Here is a 21,381-nt window from a genome sequence, read left to right on the forward strand (position 1 = left end):
AAGCCGTTTTACGCCAAATAAAACGAAACGCTGGAAATCTATAATTAGTTAAATTCCTACTCACAAAGTAAAGATGTCATAGTTCTGTATAAAAAAATTTGAATATACTTATACCCGAACTTTCCATTTTTTTTTTGTTTGAGTTAATCCCTTTTGCACACTGTAACTTCTTTATTTTTAGAGATAGGTTAGATCCGTTTTCACCAATCGATAGAGCATTTTTTTCTGAACACTTTGGTGTACTTAACTCATTTTCGGCAAAATCGGACTTATACCCCTTTTCACTAGGGCCACAGATATTCGGTACACTTGGTCACTCTACATGTTGAGGATATGTCATGTTTCTGTGAATTCAATTTCTTTATAAGTACTTTATATAGGTACCTACCATGTGGTACTTACTGTCATTATATTTTGACAGAATACTGAACTGATGGACATTTTGTAACACTTTTTATGTAGTTGTAGTCATTAGCAAATAAATCATTTGCTTCGACTTTGACTTGAAACCACCCCGTCAAGCCGAAGCCCCGATTACCCCGGTAGCCCCAATTACCCCCAATTACCCAACAACCCTTAAATTCCAAATCAACGTCGGCAACGCACTTAAAACACCAGAGTTTCAAGTGTCCATGGGCAGCGGCGATTGCTTACCATCAGATGATGCTTCTGCTTGTTCCATAAAAAGAAAACCTGCCAAGTCCTCCGAAGCTCCGGATGTTTAACTACCCAATAGGGTAGTAAACATCCGGAGCAGAGGGTAGTTAAATAGCCAATAGGCTATTACCATAATAAATTCTAATCAAAATAACTAAAACCGTATATTACCAAGATATTTCACAATTATCTAGTCATCAATAAAGAAAAGTGCAAATGCTTTTTTTAACAAAAACAATTTTATTTGGTAAACAAACAGATATTATATAACAACAAATTACAATCACATAGTCAACACTTAATACAAAACAGTTTCCACACTTAAACTAAACCTACATTTGCATCAAGAACAAATTTTTAACAAATTAGGTACAGAATGAATAAAATTATTTAAAAATATTTTCCAAAAAACTCGTAATATTTTCGTAACAAGTGCACGCTCACCTTTAATCTCGTTTTTTAATGATCCCAATGGCCAGTCTGTTGCTAACTCCGGTTTTGTTTTTAATTTTTTTATGGCGCGAACTCTTTGATGCTTTTTTTTATAATCTGTAGACAAAAATACTATAAGGTTTTTTTATAGGTCCTGCGTCAAAAGTTAGAAAATATTTTTAGTTGTTTTTACATAGGCAGATTATTATTATTTAAGTAGTTATTTTTGTGCAAAAGTACGTCTTCCTACGCTTAAATACGTGGAAGAAATATTTATTTGGTATTAAATATAGAATTTGATCGATTTGCGGAGGTTTATATTGAGAAGTAATACGTTTGAGTGTTATTTAAAAATAATCTTAGATTACTATCGGTATTCGGACCGTGGGTGATCGTGCGTAACCTACATAAGCCAATAAAAATATTGCGAAATACAAATTCATATGAAACTTGAACTATCCGTAAATACCGTACGATGTGCGTAAATTGTAGTTGATTTTAACTTACTTTAAAAAGCCTGCCTTTTGTACACATATGGTCAATTGTTGGATTGAACTATTAAAAGGCGTCTTCTACATTATTACCTAAGTAGCGTGTTTTTATCATCCAATGACTTGGGCGAGGCGAGAGGGAGTGTCATATTCTTACTGACTAAAAATAACCCCGTTCCTATTCGAATCAAGCATCAGCCCTACTTGGCACTATCTGAGGTGGTCTGATGCCTCATTAAGGAGCGTGCGGAACGCGACGCGCCGCATGCACGGGTCTGGTTCTAGGGTTGAAGATTGTAGTTAAAAGTTTCTTTCAGTCAGAAAGCTTCGCTATCGCATATCATACCCACTATATCTACTATATCTTCCTTTCTACAACTTAATATGTATTTAGGAAAAACGCCAGGAAGGGCAAAAGACGTCGGTAATCGACTTAACAATAACATATCCGGGGGAGCCCTCTAAAGAAAGCGATACAAACAATATAAAATAGATATAAATAATAGGTACGTAGTTATGCGCACGCGTATCGACCTCTGACCATCAATGAGAACGCGTCGTAACAAAGAAAATGACTAACGTGTTATCACATTTCTAGTAAAATGATAATAGACTAACAACGCTCGCAAACACGTGACGCGGATTATTAAGTGCTTGCCTTAGCTTACCTCTTGTGACTTCTCCCGAGAAAAGTTTAAAAGATTTTTCTCTCGAGAAAAAAAGTATTTTTGGGGAAAATCATCCAATAACTTCTCCCGCCTTGGATGCAAAGGGAGTCATGTCAGACAGTCTCCTTGTGACTAACACCCATCCCATTCTCCCATTCTCACTCCTGTTTCAAGCCGAAGTCCCGGTTACCCATTAAATTGTCTGTATCTCCAGGATTGTCCGCAGTTCCGGAACCCGGAGTGCCTAGTTCGAGTTTTTCACCGATTCGATTGCGTTAGTATGAACTGCGAAGTTGCTCTTTTAAATGCAATGGTACCTACGCTAACATTAATAAAAAACATAATTAGCAACGCATAAAAAAAAACTATAAACTCATTCATACGCACATTACATTCTTGAAATTCTTCAGTGAAACAAACACCTAGATTTAATTTTACATAAAAAAAACGTGCAAACAGAATTGTAATTAAGTTTATTATTAGATAGATTTTAATAAGATATCATCGTTAGTCGACAGCCTCGCACGCGCCCTCTAGTACCTTTAATAGACACCCTATTTTTATCTCTCTTTCTAGAGATCATCGATGTATTAAACCCTATAAAAAAATCCTACTTTTTTTATGAAAAACGGGGGGCATGCCATCAGTGTAAGTGATCAGCGGCGCTGATGAATATGTACCTTTTTTTTGAGGGAGGCAAATCATCCAATGTCTTCTAACGCTTTGGGCAAGGGTGTGTCAGACTCTTACTGACTAAAGCCACTCCTAGTTTACGAGGCAGAGCCCCGGTAACCCGCTAGGCAGTCCGCAGCTCTAGGTCGGTATCAAACCCCCCTGGGCCCCATCTGTGGTAGTCTGATGGCTCTCTGAGGTGAGCGCGGAACGCGTCGCGCCGTACGCAAGGATTTGGATCTGTTCTGGCGACAAGCTACCCTTGCTCGCCGTCCGCAGACCCGCATGTATCTATGAGTAAGTACCTGCAAACGAAATTTTACCAAAAGTGCGTTGCCTAAAAAGAAAATGGTCTTATCTTAAAGGTTTTCAGATTGAACGGTTCTTCAATTCCAGACTTACGATTGAAGATTTTTATTTCGGTCGTTAGATAGTCTGATATAATTTATTAATGTGTATTCAATGGTGTGATTAGTAAAGAAGCTAATGAATCACATGGGCGGTCATGGGGCGGAAATGTCGATGATACTGACCGGAACACTCATACGATAGGCGTGGGAACATCCTCACTACGTAAAAATGTGATTAGAAACAAAATACTTACTATAGTCAATGATGATAATGGAATGCTAAACGATTTTGGTTCAACATACCAGCCAGAAGGTGACAAACTAGTAGGCCCATCACTTGTTTTTTTCTTCTCCTCTAATATCTAATATCTTCTTATTTGTTTTGAGATCCAAGACAGTCATTCACGTCCACGGGACGCGCCAGACTTCAGTGTTTTCATGGTTGTATCTACTGTAGATCCTGGCTTACAGGAGTTGCAGCGGTTTTGGGAGGTTGTGGTGGGCTTGTCCCACAGAAAAAAGACTTATCACTTGATAGTAAGCAATTAGCCCCATCCACAGACACCCAAAACACTAGAGGTTTTACAACTGCATCACTAGCTTTTAGTAGGTGATGAAAGAACAAGCGTTGTTACACGTCAATTTTCTGTGAACCCGTGGTACGTCGTGAAGCAGTTTTCAGCGGCTTCCTGCGAGGTGAACTGCATTGCACAATACATACTATGTAATTATCTTTTCACAAGTTAATAATTATTACTAGTCCCATATAAAAGGGGAGGAGTCTATTGCCACACACCGTATTTTTTTAAAAGAAACAAATAGTAGATACCTAGCCCCGACAAGGAGTCAAAACTCGAAAAGCAATTTTTTGCATAGCAGTTGCGATAATAAACGTTCAAGTTTAATCTTTTAAAAAACGTTTTTATTATGTAGGTAAGTATGGTACCTATTTTCTTTTAGTAGAATGATTTTAAGTATAAAACGAAATGGTGATTAGTCGAAAAAAATTGGTAGTAATTTAAAATACGCGGGTGGTGCTTACATGTCTGACCATCGTAGGTCCCCGTACCCATCATGGCTTACCTACCACTCGGCGAGATAGTGGACACACCCATTACATAAAAAACAGTTAAGTAAGGAGTAAGGACAAATACGATAAATAAATAAATAGTAAACAAAGCAACTCTGCAACGTAAGTCGAGCGTTGCATTATGCAATTAAATCATTATTTACTTTACTTCCCATTGTTGTCATACAAGTTTGAAGTGAGTTGATTATTAATAATTTTCTTGTTAGAGCTCATTATTATGTGATTATCTTTTCATTCTTACACGGAAACCGATATATCTTTATGATTAAGGATGGGTATAAAACTAAAAATCACGACTATGATTCATCGTAGGAGAAAAACGAAATGCATAACACGGTGAACTGCCAAATTGGATTATATTTAAGTTTATTGTTTTGATGAGTTCATCACAAATACTTATAACGAGTTTTGAATGTAAAAGAAATCGACACATTCAACGGCAACTAGGAACCGTGTGAAGCTGGGGCAGGCAGTTGCCATTATTTTAATTTATAAAACTAAATACTTTATAATTTTACGTAACTTATAAATAAAATTTTGTTGCCGTTTTTTTATTCCGTTTCTAGATACAAAGTTATTTCTTAAACGGACTGTTCGGTTTCATATTCATTCATTTACAAATATCACTCGGTGCTGAAATAAAACGTCGAATGACATTAAAAAGTTGTCAATGTCATTGTCAATCTACGTATTTGACTTTATTTCTCAATGTTGGGATTTTGAGCATGAAATATACATCTGGCCCGTTCTTTCACATAAAGCTACGGTAAAGAGTAAAAGAGAAAACAATACCAAGTCCAAAATGTTTTATCATTACGACTACTGTGCTGATGTAAACAAATATTAAATTTTTAGCTAATATAATAATATTTTCAACTTGCAATGGAGGAAGGAAATTCAATAATATACGGTTTAGAACACCAGGTATGTAAATTAACTATAAATTCGGATTTTATGCTCAAAAAACATATTAAATGTAACCTTTCATTTAGCTGATCTTTACTGGCTTTGAATTTGAGTATAATAATAGTACGTACCTATTTAAATTGCGATCGAGCTACCAAGGGAATAAAGAACTGCACGTACAGGTCGCTCTGGTAAGCGTGGATTATGAAAAAACCTGTTTATATTACTAACTTTTATTCAGTATTCAACAGCCCGTGATAGGCCACTGAACTAAACTTGAAACCTCTTCTATCGTCACACGTTTCATCTCTGAAAGGGTAGGCAGAAGTGCAGATTACGGCACGTAATGCCACTGGTCAATGTACACCCACTTTTCACCGTTTGTGTTTTAAGTCCTATTTAATAGAGGGTGAGCCTATTGCCATATACTGGGCACAATTCCAGACACTGTGCTACTACTGAGCAATTTTCGGGAAACGGAAAAAGCCCAATACTTCTTTGTCTGAACTGGGATTTGAATCTGGGACAGAGACCTGGCAGTCTCAATTGCGACCATTTGGCCAAGCAGTCACTTATGAAGGTTTGCCATAATCTTCATATCTAGCAGGCAAATTGGAGATTGCAGTTTAGAAAGTTCTGGTTTATCAAATAACTGATATAAGTATATCTAAATATCAAATAAGTAACAAAAATCTGATTAAAACCTCGAAACACCCTCGGAAGACTAGAGGTGGCTACAAATGGCTAGTATATAAGTGCTCTTGCTGATAATAAAGATAATAATATTTTATTTCTGTTACAGACAAGAGCTCTCTCCCCTCAATACGGAGAGAGTGACGCAATCAGGTTCCTAATAGGCACACAGAGCCTGAAGCCTAATTCCAATCAAATACATGTTGTGGAACTTGAAGAGGATACCGGAGCCTTGCATACTAAGGTAAGATGTCTTTCTAGTATATTTGTAGTTCTAACTAACTTTTATCTGTGACTTCAAAGTCAAAGTCAAAGCATTTATTTCAATCAATCCTAAATTAGGCACTTTTGAAACGTCAAATTGAATTGTCCGTCAGTCTGTCTGTCAGTGAAGCTAGGCTCTCGTTCCAAAGTGTAGCTTCGAAGGGACAATAAAACCAATTTGTAAAGAATATAAAATAGCGGTTGTTTCAAACATAGTGCATAGTGGCCATAGCACCCACTTCGCCTGAGAAGGAGGCTTCTATTGTTTTTTATGGAACACGCCGAGTAAACGAGCAGACGTATGATGGTAAGCAATCGCCGCCACCCAGGGACACTTGAAACACCAGAGGCGTTGCATTGTCGGCCTTTTGGGGTTAGGAATTTAAGGGTTATTAAGGAATCAGGATTGGGAAGATTGGGAAGGGGGAATTAGGCCTCCGGTAACCTTACTCACACAACGAAACCCAACGCAAACGTTGTTTTACGCCGGTTTTCGGTGAGGCCGTGGTATCACTCAGGTCGAGCCGGCCCATTCGTGCAGAAAAAATCCCTTGTCATCATACTTATTATAACTCTTTGATTTTGACTGCACAGTTGGCGCAGTGGCTGGGCAACTGGCTGCCGTGCAACGTGTAGCGGGTTCGATTCCCGCACGAAGCAACTCTTTGTGTGATCCACAAATTGTTGTTTCGGGTCTGGACGTCATGTGCATGTGAAATTGTATGTTTGTAAACGCACCCACGACACAGGAGAAAATCCTAATGTGGGGCAAAGTTTTTTTTTAATAAATAAAAAAAAGGTCTTTGCATTATACTAGGAATTCTACAATGTGATAGGGGTCAGACTTCTAACCCGTTAAGGCTGAGTACTACATCTAATTTTATCGATAAAAGTCGGGGGTCGAATGGGTCGAACATCCCCCTAAAAGTTATGGCTATTTTAATATTTTTTTTACTTTTTTTGATATCAAGGGTTGTATGCGTCGTAGAAACAAAAAAAAAACAAACGGTAGCTAATAACCTTGGCTAACTAATTCATTACTTTTTTTATATGTTTGATAATGTTTTGGTGAGAAAAAAAATCATTTGTGAATTATTTTTACCGAAAAACCCACTATTTTTCAATATTTTCAATTAGGGGTTCAACCCCCATATTATTTTTTTTGTCGATAAAATTAGATGTAGTACTCAGCCTTAACGGGTTAGAAGTCCCACCCCTATCACATTGTATATGCCAAAAAAACCCTCACACATCAGCGCCATCTGGCGGGAACAACAATATTATCTCCCATTGACTCTTGCTGTCACATTTGCAGGTGTTCAAGCATGACATCGGTGAGGTGTGGCATCTCCGGTGCTCTCCACACGACGCAGCCACTCTGCTCACCACGCACAACTCGTATGATCCTGCCACCTCGCAGTGCACCATGGGAGTCTCTATATTTAAACTACCAACTGTTGAGGTAGGTGTCTGTTTTATTACATCATACCATACCTTTGTCCTTTAGGGAACAGAGAGTAAAGTTCCCTAAGAAAAGGAGGATCCTCCGACCAGGCGAGGTGATCAGCCTGGCGGGCTTTCTGCCCAACTGTTGTTCGTTGGGATTTTCTATCCGTGTTAATTCGCATGCAAACTTCATATGTGCGATGCAGGATATTTGTGACGTCATCCGTTGATTTGCTCGTCGATAGTCTATGTGCGACTTCTGTCATCTGTCACTTGTCAAAGTGTCGCCACAATGGGATACAGAAGACATTACTCAATAGACAATAGACATGGCATGTATAAATTCATCTTAAACTATAAATTCACCATCATCATCAGCCGAGAGACGTCCACTGTTGAACAAAGGCCTCCCCCTTAGTCCTCCAAGTATAACGACAATAGAAAAATTAGAAATATTTTGGTTAATCCAAAAATATTCAAACCCTCCCCGATAAGTTAAGATAAAATCTGTTTATTACATAAATTGTGTGTATTTCTCATGAATGAAAGAAGTTTTGTTCGTTTTACTTTCTTAAACCCCTCCCGATACCAAAACCTGGCTACGCCTATGCAGCATAGTATCAAATAATGACAATATTCTGTTTTGCAGGTAATACCGAAAGACTTGGATGATCTGAGCGCCATTCAAAGCAGGAATGCCGAAGATATGGAACTGCTTCTAACCATCAAACCAGAGGTAAGTAAATTATTTTATTTTATTTCTACTAATTTCAAGTCATACCGGGACTCATATTTACTAGCAGATTTGAGTTACTATGAGTATAGTTGAAGCTATTGTGTGTTTGTTTGAACGCGCTAATCTCCGGAACTACTGGTCCGATTTGAATAATTATTTTTGTGTTGGATAATTCATTTGTTGAAGATGGTTATTGGTTATACATGGCTGCACGGTTGGCGCGGTGGCTGGGCAACCAGCTGCTGCGCAACGTGTAGCGGGTTCGATTCCCGCACGGAGCAACTCTTTGTGTGATCCACAAATTGTTGTTTCGGGTCTGGGTGTCATATGCATGTGAACTTGTATGTTTGTAAACGCACCCACGACACAGGAGAAAATCCTACTGTGGGGCAATGTTTTCTAAGAAACAAAAATAATGAAAGAAAAATACACCATCGCACTGCTATCAAAAGCTGAGCAGAGCGGGTGAAACCGCGCTTTAATAGCTATATTACTATAATAGTTTACTATAGATACAAAATGTTAATAATTATCTCTAGAAACCCGAAGAAGAGATACGTTGCGCAGAATGGCACCCGACGGACGCGAGTAGAGTGGGCGTGGTCTGCGAGGGCGGAGTCCGAGTGCATGACGTCACGGGCGGCGCCGCCATCAGCCGGGCCGCTGCGTCAGCCCGACTCAAGTTCACTGGCGGCAAGTGGAACCCACATCAAGGACATACGCAGGTAACTAAGCTCATATACTCATAAAAAGTCAAAAAGTCAAAGCATTTATTTCAATTAATCCTAAAGCTAAGGCACTTTTGTTTGAACGTCAAATTGAGTTGTCCGTCAGTCTGTCTGTCAGTGAAGCTAGGCGCTCGTTCCAAAGTTTAGCTTCGAATGGAGAAGAACGAGCAAGAAACTCCATCGTCACTCTTTTCAAAAAGATTATCATCATCATAGATCGGAATAGGTAGATTGATTTTTTGGTACTTGTATCATAAACGCACACAGAAAGATTAACACGGATAAGTCATTATCCTGAATATAATAACGGTAGTTACGGATTAAATTAAGTATTTAATGTTGGTAGTGATATTATTACCGCAGTATTTTTTGTTTGCGACTGTAACGAAGATACGATGGTTTTCAAATTCAGTGCTACAACACTACTACAACATGCATTGCTAATCGCACGGGGTCCGGATCAAACTAGGGGTAGGAACGGGGTGGTTTTTGGTCGGAAAATGTCTGACACTCAAGGCCTCTCCCCTCACCCAAGGCGGGAGAAGGCAATGAGTGAATTGCATCCCTCAAAAAAAACGTATGTCAGTGATTTCTAATATACAAAGTACATAACTCGGAAAAGTTAATTCGTCGTCGTAATGTAATGTTTTACGACAATTTAATGTTATTATTATTATTTTATTGCAGTTCGCAGTGCTACAGGACACACATATAAAATGCTACGACACTCGCTCCGACTGCACTAAACCGTCGTGGAGCATCGACAATGCGCATACGCAACTTGCCAGGGATCTCGATTTTAATCCTAACAGGTAGTTCATTTACTTTATTTTACTACATGCTGCGCTTCAAAACTCAAATCGCTGACGTTGGTCAGAAAGCTGCAAGTTTAGAAGTGGAACTGGGCTGGCCACGGCTGCCGCATGTCGGATGAGCAGTGACTAACGCCCGAATACTCAAATGGTACAAAATTTTAAGTTGTAGGTACTTAAGTATCGTGCTATCTCTGTCATTTTATAAAGAATTTATAGTGGTAGAATTTGGGAGCGTCTTAAAATTGAGTAGCGTTTGAGTGTTCGGGCATAAAACTCTCAACTGAGTGGAGCCCACTCGACGTCAACAGACGTCGTGGCAGGCCCAGAAGATCACCACAGATGGCGGGACGAACTTGACACCTACAGATAAGGATTGGCCGCAGAAACCTCTGACTCTGACACAAAGAGGAGTGAAAGGAGGGTAGGGAGGCCTGCCCTGCAGTGGGACGAACGCGGCTAAAAAAAAACTACTAGCTCGTGCCTACGTACGGCTTCACCCATGTTTATTTATTTATTTATTTATAAAGGTTTACCAACAGCTTCTGTGTACATAATAATAAGTGTAAGTAAATACATATTAGTTTTAGACTTATACAGTCGCCAATTATAGGTTAACCCGCATTTAATATTAAGTGATAACTTAAAACTAAGAGAAATATGAAATAATAATGATATGAAATATGTTCCTGCAGGTTATAAAGTAGCATATGTGTTAGGTAGTCCAGACCATAATCTACCCCTGTTTCAAATTTCATTCCGATCCCTTTAGCCGTTTCGATCGAATTGAGTAACAGACATACACACAAACACATAAACTTTTTAAAAGGCTGGAAACGCATCTGTGACTCCTCTGGTCTTGCGGGTGCTCATGGACGGCGCTGATCGCTTACCATCAGGTGACTCGTCTGCTCGTTTGCCACCTATTCCATAAAAAACTTTCGCATTTATAATAAGACTAGCTACTTCCGCGCGGTTTCACCCGCTTTGCCCGGCTCCTATTGGCCATAGCGTGATTTTATAGCCTATAGCCTTGCTCGATAAATTCACTATACAACACAAAAAGAATTATTCAAATCGGACCAGTAGTTCCGGAGATTAACGCGTTCAAACAAACAAACTCTTCAGCTTTATAATATTAGTATAGATATTATGTTAATTTATTGTTTTACAATGATTTCAGACAATTTCACTTAGCTAGCGCGGGTGACGACGCCGCTCTCAAAATATGGGACTACAGGAATGGAAAGGAACCTATCTTCAGCAGAACTGACCATTCGCATTGGTGAGTTCATCAATTCTAATAATAATAAGAACTTTTTTTAATAAGGGCACCCGTTTATCAATTTACGAAAATGTGGACGTAAAATATTACAATTTATCTCCCGTTTAGAATCCTACGAAAGTTTATAAACTTCCTAGTAAATTTATAAACTTACGGATCTTGTTATTTTCCGGTGACATATATAAGATTAATACCTATTTACATCGTTTGGCAGGGTATGGACAGTCCGCTACAACACGTTCCACGAGCAGTTGTTGCTGTCAGGCAGTTCGGACGCGCGCGCACTGCTCACTGCCGCCGCTAGCGTGTGCTGCGACCTCGACGATGACGGCAAACGACTCAGCCAAGTGTCAGTATAACTCTATTTTTTATGACAAACAAACAAACAGAGTGTACCTTTAGTATGAATTTGATTTATATTTAAAGTAGGTAATCGAAATGGGAGCGTGTTCGGCGCTGTGATTGGTTTGTTTATTCTAGCCGGCTAATCCCTTGCCCTTAATAATATGTGTTTTGTCAGAAAATCAGACTTTAAACCTCCTTCTTGTTTTGAAGTTGGTTATAACTGAACCCTGCTATTCAGTGTATCTAACACTTTTCTGAAAACGGCATCACAATCGATTCAGCCAATTGCGAGATGTTTGCCGACAAACATACAGTTCAAACTGAGAAACTCCTTTTTTTCAAGTCGATGAAATATTTTAATTTCTTTGCAGTCTAGAAGACGGAGTACTACAATCATATGAACAGCATGAGGACTCAGTGTACTGTGCAGAGTGGAGCGCTGCGGAGCCCTGGACCTTCGCCTCCCTGAGCTACGACGCCCGGCTCGTACTCTCGCGAGTCCCCAGACATTTTAAATACAAAATATTGCTGTAAACTCACAATAAGCAATGGAATCTAGTATATTTCTATTTATACACAAGGTGTTATAAAATAAAGGCAAGTTGCATCTCCATTTGGAAGAAGAGGGTCCTAAGATGAGGTTTCCTAGTAGGCAATTCGCTTGTGGTATTTTTTCTGTAACACCTTGTACAATGATTTTATTGTAACTTTCGTGAGACATACTAAATTAATTATTATGTTATCGGCTTACTCACGTATCGTTTTGACGAGGAACTCGACTAGTTTCAAGCCATGCTAGAGGCTCATATTCATGAGCAGCATTACGCAACACACGACGCGGCGATTGTCGCACTGCTACTGGCGATTCGAGCTACGCGCCCATCGCGCCCTCTGCCTGGAATCGCGCGTACTATCCGGCGCGCGCGACGATGTTGGCTCGTTAGACTCGCTCGCCGGCGGCTGCGCAGGTGTTGGGTTCGATTCTCCTCTAGCATGGCTTGAAACTAGTCGAGTTCCTCGTCAAAACGATACGTGAGTAAGCCGATAACATAATAATTAACCTTGTACAATGTTCAGTTTTCATATTTTAACATTTAATGCAAAATATTATTTAAGTTTACTTTGTTATGTCACATTCCATGTAACACATTATTCATTAAGAAGTAAAGTATTTAATAAAAACACATTGTATTTACAAATAACTTTTATTTACAAACTAAAATCTCTCTGCGACCCTACTGGCAACATTTCTCAAATTTCCATAGACTTTAGATGGAGGCGAACCCATAATGAGGTTGCATATCGCTCTTCGCGCCAACGCGATATTCTGATAACTGCCAAGAATATGAATTTTTGAGTCTGCCAACACTATTCTGGTTTTAGTAACATTTTCTATGGTGAATTTTGTGCGGCCGGCTTTGCCCGCAAGGCGGCCGATAGCGCGACTCAAATGGTCACCATTTAACGTTTTCACATCTTTCACTTCAAACGATTCTACAAATAAATCGTCCAATCTGAGTAGGGCGAGGGCATCGTCAACTTCAAATCCATAGATGAAAGCCTGAAATTGGAAAAAACAAAATGATAAGTAAATTCTACAATCCACACATCATGCATCAAGAGATTACATCATTTGAATTCGATAATGTCATGTAAACTAAAAGTGTACACAAAATTACAGCTGAATCACTTGAACATATCATTTTATAACAACAATTGTGAGACATACTAAATCAACTAAAAATCACAGTTTATTCACGTAAATTAATGGAGATATACACAGAAGTGGATGAAGAAGGCATTGATAGCTTAGGATATATTTTATCAAATCCGAATGGCTTCGAAAAAGGTTATACATAAAATGTTTACCTTAACGAAATCTGCAGCTTTCTGTAAGTTGGCAATATCTTTAGTTTCGGGTCCAACCTTTATTTCAACATTACGAGTCTTTGTATTAAACCTCACTTGCAGTAGTAAGTGTTCCACGATCGGAGTGAAGATTTTCAACCAGGCCTCTTTCAAAGGAGTGTATCTGAAAAAAATAAGAATACAGTAATGCAAGACTCAATTCTAAAATTAATTTTAATACTTGACTGCATGGTTGGTGCAGTGACTAGGTAACAAGCTGCCACACAAATTGTAGCGGGTTCGATTACCTCACAAAGCAACTCTTTGTGTGATCCACAAATTATTGTTTCGGGTTTGGTTGTCATGTGTATGTTTGTTTGTATGTTTATAAACACAACAACAACACAGTAGAAAATAGTAGGGCAACATTAAAAAAAAGAAACGAACTGCTGCTTAATCTTATACTAACTATTCCTTAGTAACAATTTTGTATCAAAAACAATTGTTAAGGAATGGGTTAAGTAATCATTAAATGTCTCTGAGTATGATAGCAAGTTTAATATTTACTGTATAGTTAGATGCAACTTGTAAACAAGTGGTTTATAAGTCAAAGTATGTTTTGTAAACATAAAAAAAAATTCTAAGATAAGTATGATATTAGTTAGTTTGAGATTTTAAGCCAGTTTTTAATCTAATATTATGGACACAAAATATTATTATTAAAATATTAATAGAAATTGTAGATATGAGTATAAATATTTTCACAGACACAGTATAATTCTAAGATTTTATAAGTAAAAGTGTGTGCGTGTTATTTATTTACTATAATTTCAATAATAAAAATTTTGAGGTTATACCTGTGTGCTGGAACTGCGATTTTCCTCAAATTCTCTTTCGACTCATTTGGCTCAGAGTTCTTCTTCTTCTTAGGCCTCGACCGACTGTGTTTAGCTTTTCCTTGGATCCCATTAAACTCTTCAATTTCCATGCCATCGCCAGATTCAGATACTGCCCTACGTTTTATGTTTTTTAGTTTCACCGTCTTCTTTGCAGGCAGGAATTCTTCCACGTTTATATTTTCTGATTCCATCTTTGTTGCTGCTTCGTCAGTCATGTCGATTTATTAATATAAGTGCTCAAATTCACGAGATTTTTGTTGCAAAATAAAATATCACATGGCTAAATAAAAGCACAGACTAAAAAGGAACATAGAATGTTATGACAATAATGTCATTTCTTTCAACCATTGCCAGACCAAATATTATTTTGTCTCTGGTTTTATTTGTAAAACTAGTTGAAAGCGTGCTGAAAACGTTTCTGAAATAGCTACATAATATAAATGTCTATTAAAATACAGGCTATTGACACCATTAATGCTAAAATACTCCAATAGTAAGTTTGGAAATAAAAATCAAATTAGTATTTTCAGGCACCTCTATTTACAGTTGCGTTCACATGTCACTAAAATTAATATTTTAGAACGACTTTAAATTTCATTTTCGAACGCTGCTTATGTGAATGGTTATGTCACAGAAATAATTTTTGTTATGAGTTGATTTGAGGTAAGATTTTCCAATTAAAATGTTTTTAATCGCCACAAAAATTACAAAAGCTCATTTATAATTTTATTTTAGGTATCGTACAACAAGAGATACCTCGAGTCAAAATGTCTACGCTGATGAAACTGGGTGTTGTAAAGGTTCTTACGAACCAGGGCCAGGGATGTAAAATAGCGGCATGCACGTTCGTGCAGAACCGTAACATCGCTGGCAAGTCTCTTAGGAGCTCGCTACCCTGCCCTCCTCCGAAGCCACCTCCATTCGACTATGTAAATAAAGACTACACTTGGTTGAGGAGTTTGTTCGACCGTACGACTCATAGGTTCGATGACAACTCCAAAGTCGTCGTCGTTGAAGGTCCAGTGGCCGTCGGCAAGACCAAGTTCGCTGCCATGCTGGCTGAGGACCTTGGAATGAAGCATTTCCCTGAAGCCAACATGGACATCCACTATAAGAGGCCGAATGGATGCGACCTTCGCATGTTTGACTCACAGATCCCCGAGGACACTAGGACCTTCGACCATGTCAACTTCAACTTGTGTCCGAACCATCGTTTGGCGGGTAACTTCCAGATTATGATGTACATTGCGAGGTACAGCCAGTACATTGATGCTCTGACCCATTTATTGAACACTGGTCAGGGAGTGGTGTTGGAAAGGTCTCCGTACTCTGACTTCGTGTTCCTGGAGGCTATGTACCGCTCCAAGTACATCAGCAGGGCAGTGCGTCAAGTGTACTACGAGCTGAGGGCTGAGAGCCTTGAGGAGCTGATGCGCCCACATCTTGTCATCTACTTGGATCTGCCTGTACCCAAGGTAAATATGAAACTAATCCTACTTTTACTGTCTGATTCAGTTAACTATTATGCTTTTTTTTCTTCTATAACATGGCAAATAATTTAATATTTCAAAAATTCATTGAATTTGATCTTATATTAATGTATAGTAACTTAGAACTTATACAATATTGTAGCTTAGAATGAAATCAATTTTTTTTTAGATTTTAATCCTATTTCAAATATTGCATGCTGTTCTAATAAGAAATTGCAATACTTTCCTTGATATCATAATTTCACTTTTTATTAGTAATCATTTATTTTACTCTCATGAGCACTATGAATCAAGAACAAACATTTATGCGAGTAAGCCGATAACTAATATAATAATTAATTCAGTATGTCTCCTGAAAGTTTTAAGTCTTTGACTACCAATAGAAAACTGTTGAAGGCAAATCCTCCGCTAACGTCGTTCACCGGTGACCACCACGGCGTTCAATGTGTTAATAAAAAAGTTATGGGATTATTATTGCAATAATAAAATGGATATTTACTTTTTAATCTCCATTTGAATCTATACTGTGGAATGAGCACTAACAGACTATTCTATACTTATGTGTAATTTAGTTGAAATAAATACTTTTTGGTTTTATCTAACTTTTCATACCATATCTTCACTTGTATTTTCAGGTCCAAGAAGCGATCAAGAGTCGTAGACTAGAGCATGAGGTCGGCGGACGCGCGATGACGACCGAGTTCCTCACGGAAATCGAGACACAGTACAAGAACAAATACCTTCGTGACATCTCCACGCACGCTGAGCTCCTGGTGTACGACTGGAGCGGTGGCGGCGAGGCTGAAGTGGTCAGTACATTTCTTAATATTATTAGAAATTTACCATGCTTGCTTGCTAGGGTGTGAGCCTATTTTTTTTATGATAAATGGGCCGATGTTTGGCCGCTATCTCACCTGATGGCAAGTATATGTATTGCCATAATCTCAGAAATTTTCAATGTTTATGAAATATCCCGTTCTTATATTGATATTTCGGCACTATTGCAAGAACTAGACATGATAAATATCCAGTTTGAAATACTTAGTACATATAACTAGTGACCATTTCAGTCTAAAAAATGTTATGTGCAGTGTAAAAACAAATTGTATGTTTGTAAACCCACCCAAGACATAGTGAACGAGAAAATCCTAGTGTGCAAAGACTTCTTAAAATAAATATTACAAAATATTGTTTAATTATTTTACAGGTGGTTGAGGACATTGAGCGTCTCAACTTTGACCAGTACACGGAGCGAGAGGAACCTAAAATGAAGGACTGGCGTCTTCCCCGTGAAGTCGACTGGGCAGACCAGCGCATGTTGTACACCAACCAGAAGTTCTTCCTGATGAACCTCTTCGGCATTCCCAAGCTGAACGTGCCCGAACTTATCACCAGTGCTGATGATGCGTATGAAAGGCAGAAGGTGAGTTTTCTTTAGTAATATTTGCCTCCTGACCTCCGTAATCTCGTCATCCCTAATCCCGTCAAGAGTTATCCCGCCACCCGAACAGGGGCCTTAGTCTACGGAGCTATGTAGGTTGTATAACACCGTCCCTCTCGCACTGCTCAGTGATCGACCATTCTGACACAGTTGTAATAGCAGACTAAGGTCCCAGAACAGTTTGGTTTTCGGGTGGCTCGCTCTTTGAGTTTTCAAAGTGCCATCAAACCACCACAGACCACCAGGGGCCTTAGTCTGCTATTACAATTGTGTCACAATGGTCGATCATTGAGCAGTGCAAGAGGGACGGAGCTATACAACCTACATAGCTCCGTCCTTCGATCCTTCCTTCCGACTAAGGCCCCAGTAGGGCTGATGCCTGATCCGGAGCTCAACCTAACGGGTTGCCGGGGCTCCGGCTCGATAATGTTTATGTTGATGGGCTGTTGATGTTTTCTTTGCCATCTCCATACGTTATTTAAGTATTAGGATATTGTTAATAAAATGGTTATTTTATGTTAATAGATATGTATTTGGTTTTTAAGTTTTATACTGCATTTATCGTATTAGGTGTGCCTGTAAAGATAGATGTAATGTTTAGGTAAATAAATAACAGTATTTTTATTGGCACACAATGACATAAGCTAATGATACTCTGCTTATTTACATCCCTTATTCCATAAAATAGCTTGTTTTACTAATTATACAAATTTATTTCTCCAGGTGATCGACGCTCATCCCAAATTTGCGTACATGGAGGGCTACAACGACGGTGGCAACCTGTTCAAGGGCAAGATGTCCAAGTACACAGAATATGTATAATCAACACCAGCCTCTGTAGATTGTTTATTCTAATATAATAAATTTATTTAAAAACACTGTTTATTTGAGTCTTTTGCATACGAAACTAGCAAACCCGCTGGCGAAACGGAGATCGCCACGAATGATTTTCCTGCTTCTCTCTTGATTTTTTTCTAAATTTTCTTTGCTATAAACCTCACGGAGCCCGAGACCTTTCCAACGAATGCAAAACCGTGGAAATCGGTTCGTGCGTTCTGAAGTTATAGCGTCAGGAAGGAAAACCCGACTTGTTTTCATATAACAGATCGACTTGAAGGGGTAGAGGTGCACATTATGGTACGTAACGCCAATGTACACAATGTAGGTTAGTATACACAGTTATACATCCCGTGTAATAGGTGAGCCTATTGCCATAATAATATATTGGGCACATTTCTAGACACCGTGCAACTACTGAGAAATTATCGAAAATCCGAAAATTACTTAGTAATACTTTGCCTGACGCGTGAATCAAGCCACCGAGAAATTTGCACCAGTCGCACTATACTTCAATCGGCCATCGAGGCAATCGATAAATCTTTTACGTCAGATATGAATTGAACCTTAGGGTCAATTTATATTAGCGCTGAGTCGAAACGCCGTTCCAAAACTGTACATAACTTAGGTCAACCTATGAACTCCACATGTAATAGGTGAGCCTATTGCCATATTAGAGATATTGGGCGCATTTCCGTCGAAAATTACTTAGTAATACTTTGCCCGACGCGTGAATCAAGCCCGAGACCCTTTGCACGGCAGTCGCACTTGCACTTCAATCGGCCATCGAGGCAATCGATACTATCTTTTACGTCAGATATGAATCGAACCTTAGGGTCAATTTATACTAGCGCTGAGTCGAAGCGCCTTTCCAAAACTGAACATAACTTAATTCTACCTTATTCATATTCATTTATTTGCTTTCCACAATGTATGTAGGTACATAGATGTTCTTAAAGGTAAAAGTAACAATTATGGACGCAGTTTAATCTAATAAATAAATGTAAAAATTCAGGCTTAATAATTATAATTTTATATTATTATAGGTTATCTTAACTCCACAGCGTAACGCACACATTACTTTTTTTTATTAGAGATTTTAAAAAGGCGCGCGCATTCGTCAAAATTCGCGCGTCTGAGCATACTTTTGCGAACATACGATACGACTCTGACCATGCTAGTATACAATTGACCCTTATCGCAAATATGCAATCGGAGTTAAGGTTCATTTGTTCATTGTGCAGTTTTGGAAAGACGCTCCGACTCTGCGCTAGATTTAAAAATCGATCCTTAGTTTTGGTAGTAAGTTTTCATTGTTTCTAAGCAAACTGCAAGCTTTGTAGGTAATTGTAGGCCGTCCCGCTTATGCCCGGTTTACATTATTCGACAGTTGAGTAACTGGATTGTTTACTGGAAAAATGTAAACCATCACTGGAATGAACTGAATCCAGTAAGCATATCCAGTCCAGTAACTGGATTCGCGGTCTAATTTCGTTCCAGTGCGATCAATCCAGTGCAACTGGAAAATGATAGACGGCCAATCCAGTGCCATTCCAGTGCTGACGAAGTACACACGTGTTTTGTTTTTGCGGAACTTTTTATTCGACAATAAAAGGATTTAACAATTGAATAAGTTATCTGAAGACGAAACTATAAAGTTTGGCTCTGTTATGTATACAGAGATAATCCGTGTTTATGGGAAATAACAGTGAAAATTCTAAAAACAAAATTATGCGCCAAACTGATTCTGATTTCGCTGATCCAATTTCTCACCCAAATCCGTTCCTTTTTTTAGTTCCTTATCAACCTCATTAATAACTTCTTGTAGCAAGAGTGATCCGAGCTCAGCTTGAAAACATTTTCGAAACCCGATCTGCTGATCTTGAAATCATTGTCACTGCGTGTTCGGACACTTCAACGGCTTCTAAATGACTGGTCAATGTAGCACGTACAGATCCAGTCCAGTAAGGAATCCTTAGTTTTGGACTGGATCGTTTTCATTGGACTGCAATACTGTAAGCTTTGTAGGTAATTGTAGGCCGTCCCGCTTGTCATTTGTTGGTTGCATGCGAACGTCAAATGTCGCATATAGCACTGCGTCAAGCGTGGAATTTGGATTGGAAGGAAAAAATAAAAGTCAACTTTTTATATTTCACGCAAGTTATTTATTAAAAACATATAAAGTTACGTCTATGTATTTATCTCAGCACCACAGATCAACTAATTCTCGCAACAAACTTCAACATTTCACCAAAATTAACAAACCATATTACAGAATAGAATTAAATAATTAAAACTGAAAGAAAATACTGAAATTATAATGAATCAATAAACAATAATGTCACAAAAATTATAATTAAATTAAAATAAACATTATACATGTACAATTTAAATTTAATTAATTAAAGTTTGTTGCGACCATCAGTCATCCAATCCTACCTAAATAATGATTAATTAATATTATTATTTTTTAAATAAAATCGCACAATCTGCTATCAAAATAGCACAAGGCAATTTTATCATCACAAAGTAAAACGAATCGTGTTTATAAAACGACGGAATGTGTATAAAAATAAATTTCAATTCATTATTTAACAAAAATTTATGGCAAGGACTTCATTAAGCCTTTAATAAAATTAAATAAAGACAAAATAATTAGATAACTTATTAATTTAAATTACATTTTCGCACACAATTATTAAACTTCACAAATAATATAAATGCAGGTAATTTGGATATACAAATAAACTTTTTTTTTATAAAATTCAAATCGACAATCACCTCAAGTTGAAAGATAATTATTTTGTTAACGAGAATTCCTTCGCATCGTAATGCTATCTATAGGTAAGCGTCCACTGGCCCGCATCGCACGCATCGGACGGATCGCATCAAACAGATTAATTTTTTAGACTGCGTCAACTGTATCGGCAGCGTTCGGATTGCCGATGCCACTTTCACTATTATTCGGATATTCATTGGTACACATCGCGGCATTCGGATGCGGATCAGTGGCACGTATGAGTTTCTATACAAGACAAACTAAAATCCGTTGCGTGCGATGCGTACGATGCGGGCTTGTGGACGCTTACTTTACACGGAACGGGGCGTGTTAAAAGGCACTGTTGGCCAAAATTAATAATCATAATCTAAAATTGATCGATCTCGATTTTTGACATAAACTCCAATAAAGTGTTCAAACAAATTTGACATTTCAATGTCAAGATTTTGAATTGAGATCGGTTATTAATTTTGTGTTAAATGTATCTAAAATATCACATATTATGTATTATG

General features: G+C 38.1%; 3 protein-coding genes across 3 annotated transcripts; 2 read left to right on the forward strand and 1 right to left on the reverse strand.

Annotated features, from left to right (window-relative positions):
* Positions 1 to 5,122: 5,122 nt before the first annotated feature.
* Positions 5,123 to 12,777, forward strand: LOC118277488 (EARP and GARP complex-interacting protein 1). Its single transcript, XM_035596313.2, has 9 exons — positions 5,123 to 5,284; positions 6,069 to 6,203; positions 7,539 to 7,685; positions 8,319 to 8,405; positions 8,945 to 9,130; positions 9,821 to 9,945; positions 11,129 to 11,230; positions 11,445 to 11,579; positions 11,947 to 12,777. Exons 1-9 carry the CDS (start codon positions 5,243 to 5,245, stop codon positions 12,107 to 12,109), a joined length of 1,122 nt encoding a protein of 373 aa, XP_035452206.1. The 5' UTR covers positions 5,123 to 5,242; the 3' UTR covers positions 12,110 to 12,777.
* Positions 12,762 to 14,640, reverse strand: LOC118277489 (RNA-binding protein pno1). The gene is made up of 3 exons (XM_035596314.2): positions 14,281 to 14,640; positions 13,445 to 13,607; positions 12,762 to 13,136 (listed from the first exon to the last, which is right to left on the reverse strand). The coding sequence occupies exons 1-3, from the start codon at positions 14,535 to 14,537 to the stop codon at positions 12,792 to 12,794; spliced, it is 765 nt and encodes a 254-aa protein (XP_035452207.2). The 5' UTR covers positions 14,538 to 14,640; the 3' UTR covers positions 12,762 to 12,791.
* Positions 14,641 to 14,824: 184 nt separating this feature from the next.
* LOC118277465 (NADH dehydrogenase [ubiquinone] 1 alpha subcomplex subunit 10, mitochondrial) lies at positions 14,825 to 18,138 on the forward strand. The gene is made up of 5 exons (XM_035596253.2): positions 14,825 to 14,985; positions 15,058 to 15,797; positions 16,448 to 16,621; positions 17,020 to 17,235; positions 17,977 to 18,138. The coding sequence occupies exons 2-5, from the start codon at positions 15,090 to 15,092 to the stop codon at positions 18,073 to 18,075; spliced, it is 1,197 nt and encodes a 398-aa protein (XP_035452146.1). The 5' UTR covers positions 14,825 to 14,985; positions 15,058 to 15,089; the 3' UTR covers positions 18,076 to 18,138.
* The last annotated feature ends 3,243 nt before the right edge of the window (positions 18,139 to 21,381 follow it).

Source organism: Spodoptera frugiperda, chromosome 10 (assembly GCF_023101765.2).
Source record: "Spodoptera frugiperda isolate SF20-4 chromosome 10, AGI-APGP_CSIRO_Sfru_2.0, whole genome shotgun sequence".
Taxonomy (NCBI): domain Eukaryota; kingdom Metazoa; phylum Arthropoda; class Insecta; order Lepidoptera; family Noctuidae; genus Spodoptera; species Spodoptera frugiperda.